The 9,408-nt window shown below is 45.9% G+C and overlaps 1 protein-coding gene across 1 annotated transcript; it reads right to left on the bottom strand.

Annotated features, from left to right (window-relative positions):
• Positions 1 to 320: 320 nt before the first annotated feature.
• LOC120917414 (vomeronasal type-2 receptor 1-like) lies at positions 321 to 5,897 on the bottom strand. The gene is made up of 3 exons (XM_040328690.1): positions 5,372 to 5,897; positions 1,620 to 2,426; positions 321 to 380 (listed from the first exon to the last, which is right to left on the bottom strand). The coding sequence occupies exons 1-3, from the start codon at positions 5,630 to 5,632 to the stop codon at positions 321 to 323; spliced, it is 1,128 nt and encodes a 375-aa protein (XP_040184624.1). The 5' UTR covers positions 5,633 to 5,897.
• Between the last annotated feature and the right edge of the window lie 3,511 nt (positions 5,898 to 9,408).

Raw genomic sequence — 9,408 nt, 5'->3', positions numbered from 1 at the left:
AAAAAGCCGCCCGAGAGATGGGGTAAGTGCAGGACCCTGACTACTGACTGACTGACTGACCCGAGGGTGTGGGGGTGGCCCCTGTGACCCGGCCGGCCGACCAACCGAGTGAGTGGTTGGGTTCTGGGTGCCATCCGTGATTCGACCGATGGGAGGGGGGGTTGTTTGGTGGGTGTCGTCTGTGATCCAACCGACCAGGGGGGTGTTGGGGGTTTTGACTGCGGGTGGATTGTTTGCCCCCCCTCCAAAAAAAACACCATCCGCCACTGGTGAGGGTGGGTGGATCGTTTTCAGCCCCCCCCCCCTCCGGAAAAAAAACATCAGCCACCAGTGGTGAGAAAGTTGTTTATTGAACCATATGCTCCATGATTGGAAGAATTCTGAGAACATAAGGGCATTAAATGCTATAATACGCTCAAAAGTATAGTTGGAGTTGACCAGATTTAATACCTCTGAGACGTTGGGGGATAAGTTTCGTTTCTAAAGTCTAAGGATAGTCTACCTTTCTGCCGCCACAACATGGGCGACAACTGGCCTATGGGCAGGAAGGTAGAGGTCAAAACCAATATTAAGTACATAAAATCACACACATAGGTTGGACTTGTGTCTTTCTTTTAACCTCGGCTACTTTGTAACTATGTATGTAAGTCAAGGGCAGGCTGAGGTTTGGTTAGTATGCTAGTGCAAGTGGCTAAAAGATGGAACACCCATGACCAAAAGCTGGTGAGGCTAGAACAGGCCCATAGGACATGTATAAGGTTGCCTACTTGCCCACATTTTTTTCAACAAAGTTGGGGAGTTGAGGAGGAAACGTTGTCGGTATATTTTCTGGGGGGGCAGTCATTCGGTCAGCAGCTGAGCACTAACCCCATCTATGATGTTGGCTTCCTCCGGGCGTCCTCTTCCTCTGGTACATGGTGGCGCGGCTTCCCCTGCGTGACGTCTCTTCCTCCTAGACCAACAGGATTGCTTCTCCTTTTGGCCAATAAGGAAATGGGTCTCAAGATTCAGTGTGACAATAGCAAAAAATGTATTCGCTATTGTCACACAACTGGGTGGACATGGGGGCGGAATACTCTGTGCCTTGAGCCCACGCTTTTGTGAAGCCTATCAGAGCCTCTGGCTCTAATCACGTGCGTCAAAAGAACGCATGGATAAAAATGTATGTATCCTGTAAAACATAATAGAAAAGTGAAATCTCTTTAGATTTTTTTAGAGGGTGGGCAAAAATGTACCAGGTATCAGGGGTGGGGGGGGGGTGCATAGAGAGCATAGGGAGGGGATTTTGGGCTATAAAGTGCACCACTGTTTATTTGTATTGTTTTTGTGTATCAGTGAACAACTGATGAGGCTGCACTGAATTTCCTTCACAATTATGTGACACTTTGTGTTGGTCTCTCACATAAAATCCCAATAAAATACATTTACGTTTTTGGTTGTAACATGAGAACATGTGGGAAATTTCAAGGGGTATGAATACTTTTCCAAGGCACTGCACCTGATATTACAAACAGTTAGCTACAAGTTGGTCACCTCTCACAAATCGTGAATCATTGACACATCTCCACTGAAGGATTCTAATAAAGGCCTCTCCTTTTTTTGACCACATTTGCGCTCACCTTGTGTCTATATTTTTCTTTATCGTCTGCCTGACCTTTAAGAGAAGAATAATTCTGGGATGAGTACAGACCACGCAGACTGTTTTCCAAGAATTCCACCGCGTAATACACGGGATCTGTAGTCCTGTTAGATGAATAATCTCCGGGGTTCGGTAAATGTTCCTGACCCGTACAATTGTGAAGAGAAATATAATAAATATCTTCATACAAAGTATCTTTTTTCTTGTTACCTGACGAGCAGAAAAGTGTCGTCATCCACAGATTTTCAAGTAACTTGTCTTTTGGGCGGATCATTGGATGGAAACCATCAACAAAATTCTTGAAATTCTTATCGGCTTCGGACCAAAAGTTTAAGGATAAGCTACAATTCAACATCTCCGGATACTTTTCTATAAGAACAATACTTGAGGCCCAATTGGGAGTGAGGATCAATGTTATGTCCCTGAATAATCTTCTCAGTGAGGATTCAAATATTAAATCATGATATGTTCCACAGAGTATGACCACTTTTACCGCTGATTTTTTAATGCCGCTATACACACTTTCCAAAGCACGACTTTCAGGCTTTGATACACTGATACCATGATTTACTATAAAGGCCACACAGATTTTAAATTCTGACAAAATGCTTAACAACAGAAACGATGCTCTCTCTCCACTTTCATCTGCAGATGTTATTATTCCAACCCAAGTCCATCCAAAAAGTCTGATAAGTTCTGATATATAACGATACATCATAAAGTAGTCATTAACTGTACTGTAAAGAGAGGGAAACAAAGCTCTTTCACCCATTGACCCAAAAGTGACCTAAAACAAAGGGAGACATCTTTCGACATTGAGGCAAAAAACTTACAAGAGATGCCTAAGCTTCAAAGGATTTAGGTAGACATGGCTTTCTAAAATGTCATCTTGTCCCCTGCATACTGGAATGCCCACCAGTACGTGGGACACCAACCAAGAAAATTGGTGACTAGGATTAAGCCTCGTACACACGACCGAGGAACTCGACGGGCGAAACACATCGTTTTGCTCGTCGAGTTCCTTGTTAGGCTGTCGAGAAACTCGACAAGCCAATTTTCTCCATTCCCGTCAAGGAAATAGAGAACATGCTCTCTTTTTGGCTCGTCGAGTTTCTCGACAGTTTCCTCGACGAAAATGTACACACGACCGGTTTCCTCTGCAAAAAAATATCTCCCAGCAAGTTTCTTGCTGTTTTTTGCCGAGAAACTTGGTCGTGTATACGAGGCTTTAGAGAATACATTAATAGAATTTTTGTAAAAGCTTCACATTTTCGTTTTTTAAATAAAAACTAAGATATACTTACCTTCTCTGTGTAATGGATTTGCACAGAGTTGCCCTGATCCTTCTTTTCTCAGATTCCCGACTGGTGCTTACCACTCCTGCCCCATTCCAAGTGTCCCCATAGCAAGCCACTTGCTATGGGGGATGCTCGTGTTTGCTCACTCTAAACCCTGCTTTGTGTGTCCATTGACACACAGAGTGCAGCTCGGCCTTGCCCCCCCCCCCACTCCCTCCTCACAGGTTGTCATTCTCAGCAGCAAGAGCCAACGATTCCCTCTAAAAAAAACTTCTGTATGTAGCAGGCCCCTAGCACCCCAAAACCCCATATTTCTTCAGCGATGTCCACGAATGTCCAAGCCATCCGGGATACTCCTCCTGATTGGCTGAGACACAGCAGTGGCGCCATTGGCTCCCATAGCTGTCAATCAAAGTCAGTCAGCCAATCAGGGGAGAGAGGGGGTGGGCCGGGTCAGGGCTCCCTGTCTGAATGGACACACATGAGTTTGACATGGCTCCAGTGCCCTCCATAGGAAGCTGCTGACTGTTGGGGCACTTGACAGGAGGGAGGGGCTAGGAGCAGCAAAGAGGGACCCGAGAAGAGGAGGATCCAGGCTGCTCTGTGCAAAACCACCTGCACATAGAAGGTAAGTGTAGCACTACCCCCAAAGGAGCTGCTGGTTTGTTTTGGGCGGTATTGTTACCTCTATTTCCTCGCCGTCTAGGGTACCAGATGAGAGTTGAGAAAAAGTTCAATGTCCACACTTTAGACTTCCTTTTCTGTGCTTTATTTGTCGAACTTGGTAAAAGAATAAAATAAGTAGTTGAAGAGGTGGAAGGGTAATATGTAATAGGTTCAGGTGTATAACTTTTGTTCGGAAACACTTCTGCTTCCAGCAACGTAGCTTTCATCGCCATTCTAGCCAGAGCGGGTATTGCGCACCCGGATAGGCCTCTCTCACCAGCCTAGCAGCAAGGATGTCACACGGAAACTTGGTAAAGTCTCTGCCACAGACCATTCCAAAGATGGAGGTATATTCGGTCCAGAATCCTCTCAGTACAGGATTCAGCACCCAGATCTCTCCCGAATAACTTCTTGTGAACTTAGAACTGACAGGTGACCATCATTCAGCCTTTCAGTAATGGTGCGTCCTTCAATGAAGTTCAAGGCCTCTCCCGAGGTACCAGCCTCGTGCTCGGTGCTCTCCAAGACAGTTTCTTCATCGGGTGGCTTCCTCCCTCAGGACGGACAGCACATGACCACTCTGCGAGCGTAGACCCAGTCTGGCTACCGGGCCTACTTAGTAGATCATAACGTGGTCCCAGGAGCCAGGAACACATGAACACACACCCCCGGCCAGGAGGGCCACACACGGGGGGTGGTGGGATGACAGACCAAGATCGGTGATGACCCCGACCTAATGACGTCTGTCCCTTAAGTACTCCTCCCCAGCATGCACAGCGGGACGATCAACTCCCCCTGATTGGCTGCTGAAGGGGAAACACCCAAAACGCCTTGACCTGACTGCTGCCACACTCGGCCTGGAATGATAACAACACCCCAGACAACAATAGTGGTCACTCACAGTACAGCCATGGCTGGAGCAGAGGCCAACATTTAGTAAAAGATCATACAGTCTGAGTCAACTAACTCTCAGACTACCCTCTAAATTTAAAGCAGCGCCGGCTAGAAAGTACATAAGTATAACATGTTTATTATTTAACCACTAATGGACTGCCCGCTGTTATTTTGCCTCACTACTTTGAAGAGGAATATCATTGTTATGGCAGCAGCTAGCTACCATAGCCCTGGTATCTTCTTCTTTAGCGGATAAAAGTTGTCTCTGCGGCAGATTCACCGCAAGATCATTTTTATCGGCTTTATTCAGCTTTTTCAAATTTCACTGTGCCCATTACATGCCTCACTGTGCCATTGCATGCCTCACAGTGCCCAATACATGCCTCACTGTGCCATTGCATGCCTCAATGTGCCATCCAATGCCTCACTGTGCCATACCTTATTGCTGTACTGCGGGCGTCCATTATTCAAAATCCGCGCTTCCTCCTCGTCGTGCTGTTCCGTGATAGGCACCTGTGTTCCACCTATCACGGAGGTCCTCTCGTCCGAAGCCGAGGATGAGAAGACATCCATGATAGGCGGAACACCGAACAGAGGCTCTGCTGGGAAACCAAGTGTTCCGCCTATTACGGAACACCACAAGGAGGAGGCGCGGCTTTTGAATAATGGATGCCTGAGGTCTGGTACCGGCATATAAGACGCCCCCCCCGGGTTCTGAGGCAAGTTTTTAAGCCCAAAAGGTCGTCTTATACGCCAGAAAATATGATATACTGCACTTGTTTCACCTATTGGTAAAAATGTTTATAAAAAAAGGACATGCAAAAAAAAAAAGAGCAGGTGAGACTTAAGACATCATTCGTGGTATTATACTCACTTGCACGTGGTTTAATACAGATAATATCTGGGCCATAGGCAGGGTTGTGGTTAACCTCTCGTCTCCAATAAAACCAGCTAATTTCTGGTGGTCTCTGCAAGAATAGTTTGGGATAGTTTTTCCCGGGCCGGATAAAATCTGTAAGACACTTTTTATGGCTTTTCTGGGATCCGAACACGAGTCATAAAGATGATATCCTAGGGTCACATTAGGCAGGATTCTTGGATTTTTATTCACTTGGTCAATGGCAAAAAAGAACATTTGAAGTTTCTTGTAGTAATGAAGCAAGGGTCTGTTGATATAATGGGTTAATAGCTTGGATACAAGAGGTCATCAGTTTCCCAACACCTAGTGGTTTAGTGACAAAATGGAAAGAAAGCTTATGCCAACCAATCTCATTTCACCCTTTAAAGTTGAACTCCTGGCAGATCTAAAAAGCACTATTGTATTTGTCATAAATTTGTAAACTGGAGTATCTTTAGGGATGAGCTACTGTTCGGGTTATCCATGAGTTCAGTCTCAACCCAAGATGTTTGCAATTCACTGAATGCAGTGAATGGACATACTAAATGGCCAGTATTGATCAGTTCACCCACCCGCCTGCCTGATCCTTTGGCTACTGCGAGGTCACTGATCACATATGGCCATATATGTCACAGATCAACTGCTCCCCTTTCCTGGCCATCCAGGCTGCTTACCTGAATAATGGCCTGATATAGATTTTTTTTCATCAATAAAGTTTTTATTGAATTTATATAAAACGTACCCAATAGTCAGGGCCGCATTCAGGGGGTACAGGCATTACACCTGTCAGGGGCCTGGTCGGCGGAGGAAGAGGTCAAATGGCACTGCACTGTAATTTTCGGCTTTCGGCAGCACCCCTCGCTGCAGGAGGCGAGAGAGAAGAGGAGCTGAGATGGCACTGTAATTATCAGCAGAAGCCCCCCTAATTCTCAACTCGCTGCAGGAGGAGAGAAAAGAGGATCTGAGATGGCACTGTAATTATCAGCAGCACCCCCCCCCCCAATTCTCAACTCGCTGCAGGAGGAGAGGAGGAGAGAGAAGAGGATCTGAGATGGCACTGTAATTATCAGCAGCACCCCTCCGGTTCTCAACTCGCCGCAGGAGGAGAGAGAAGAGGAACTGAGATGGCACTGTAATTATCAGCAGCACCCCTCCGGTTCTCAACTCGCTGCAGGAGGAGAGAGAAGAGGAGCTGAGATGGCACTGTAATTATCAGCAGCACCCCTCCGGTTCTCAACTCGCTGCAGGAGGAGAGGAGGAGAGAGAAGAGGAGCTGAGATGGCACTGTAATTATAGGCACCCCCCGGTTCTAAACTTGCTGCAGGAGGAGAGAGAAGAGGAGCTGAGATGGCACTGTAATTATAGGCACCCCCCGGTTCTAAACTTGCTGCAGGAGGAGAGAGAAGAGGAGCTGAGATGGCACTGTAATTATTGGCACCTCCCCGGTTCTCAACTCGCTGCAGGAGAAGCTGAGATGGCACTGTAATTATCGGCATCCCTTCCCCGGTTCTCAATCAACTCGCTGCAGGAGGAGCTGAGATGGCACTGTAATTATCAGCAGCACCCCCCTCGGTTCTCAACTCGCTGCAGGAGGAGAGAGAAGAGGAGCTTAGATGGCACTGTAATTATAGGCACCCCCCGGTTCTAAACTTGCTGCAGGAGGAGAGAGAAGAGGAGCTGAGATGGCACTGTAATTATTGGCACCTCCCCGGTTCTCAACTCGCTGCAGGAGGAGCTGAGATGGCACTGTAATTATCGGCACCCCCTCCCCGGTTCTCAATCAACTCGCTGCAGGAGGAGCTGAGATGGCACTGTAATTATCAGCAGCACCCCCTCGGTTCTCAACTCGCTGCAGGAGGAGAGGAGGAGAGAGAAGAGGCGCTTAGATGGCACTGTAATTATCGGCACCCCCCTCCCCCCGGTTCTCAACTTGCTGCAGGAGGAGAGAGAAGAGGAGCTGAGATGGCACTGTAAATATTGGCACCTCCCCGGTTCTAAACTTGCTGCAGGAGGAGAGAGAAGAGGAGCTGAGATGGCACTGTAATTATAGGCACCCCCCGGTTCTAAACTTGCTGCAGGAGTAGAGAGAAGAGGAGCTGAGATGGCACTGTAATTATTGGCACCTCCCCGGTTCTCAACTCGCTGCAGGAGGAGCTAAGATGACACTGTAATTATCGGCACCCCCCGGTTCTAAACTTGCTGCAGGAGGAGAGAGAAGAGGAGCTGGGATGGCACTGTAATTATTGGCACCTCCCCAGTTCTCAACTCGCTGCAGGAGGAGCTAAGATGACACTGTAATTATCGGCACCCCCCGGGTTCTCAACTCGCTGCAGGAGGAGAGAGAAGAGGAGCCAAGATGGCACCATAATTATCTAATTATCGACACCCCCCGGTTCTCAACTCGCTGCAGAAGGAGAAGAGGAGAGAGAAGAGGAGCTGAGATGGCACTGTAATTATCAGCAGCACCCCCCCCCGCTCCAGGGGGCACATGCCTGGAAGCTGTGTAATTCCTGATGGGGAAGGTGGGGTAGGCCTTTGGGTTAATACAACAATTACATCATTATACAGAGAGAAAACCTTTTTCAAACATAAGGTTAGTAGCAATATAACGAAAGCAACCACAAATTGTAACATAGGAAGTCAATCACCTCTGCCGGGTTTTTTTTTGGAAAAAAATCAACAATATTTTTTACTTTTAGCTATAATAAAAATCCCCAAAAATGTTTTTAAAAAAAAATGTCTTCTTCAGTTTAGGCCGATATATATTCTTCTACATATTTTTAATAAACAAAAGTGGTTGGAGGAAAGCTTGAGAATGGAAAAGATGTTTTTATTACAAATTATGTGAGAAGACTGCAGTTCCTCTTTAAGCTCCCCTGAAAAATCAATGGGGAGGGTCAAATTTGTCAAATTTACAATGCCCATTTTCTGCTGTAATAGGTGTAAAAAAATTGTATGGGAGGTGGCCTCTGCCCTAGGAAACATTTAGCATTTTGAAATAATGTTTTTAGCTAATCAATTTTGCCAGAAGCAGTGATTTTTTTTTTAAAACTTACTGTGAAACATAAAAAAGGTCAAATTACTTTAAATAACATGTCTGGGGGTGTCGTGATCCTACCTGTGAAGGGGAAAATGTTTGAGATGTACAGAAAGTGAATAGTGAATCTTTTAGTGATTACTAAAACATATATATGAGTTATGAAAATTATTAAATATGACATAAAAAATATAATTAAAGAATCTTATATGTGTATACTAAATCACCAAGTGAAAGTGAATTAATAGTGCATGTAAGTGATTAATATGTATAAACGTACATCAAAGAAAACACAAATCACAGAAAGTTAAGTTCATAAAGGAATGTACAGAAAGTACTGATATTTACAAAGGAAAAAGGTTTAAAAAATTGATAGCAAATAACCATAAAGGAGAAGTCCAACCTGAGCTCATTCGGCTGGGCTTCTCCTCTGGGTCACAGGAGTGCAATCCGTTTTGCACTCCTGTGACCCGTTTTCAGCGGAGAGCGGTCTGAAGTACTCTCTCTGCTGACCTCACCAAGATCAGTCCAGGCACCGCGTCATCCCGATTTCGGAAATCTGGATCCGCCAGGTGCCTGGACTGATGGCAGTCTACGCCTCTCAGCGAGCCGCTCCCCCCCCTCCACAGCTCAGCGCTCCAATGAGCATGAAGGAGCCCTACAGGTATGAGTTTCAATAGACTTTCTTTTTTTTTTACATACTTTAGACAGAACATGGCATGGACATTGGGCTTCTCAGGGATCGTGTACCCGCCCATGAGACAGTTGACGGTGAAGACTCCTCCGATGATGATGTCTCCATCCTGAACATATTCATAATCCTCGTACGCTGATACAATCTTCAGGTCACAAGCTGGCGATGGATTGCCGATACTATCTGGGCATAATATTAAACACAGAAATAAAACAAGCCACATAGTTTTACAAATTCAATATTTCAATAGATCTGAACAAATGCAGAGCAAGAAATCTGTAC

Source organism: Rana temporaria, chromosome 11 (assembly GCF_905171775.1).
Source record: "Rana temporaria chromosome 11, aRanTem1.1, whole genome shotgun sequence".
NCBI lineage: Eukaryota > Metazoa > Chordata > Amphibia > Anura > Ranidae > Rana > Rana temporaria.
Note: the sequence above shows the minus strand (reverse complement) of the source record. Positions and strands in the feature narration are given on the sequence as shown.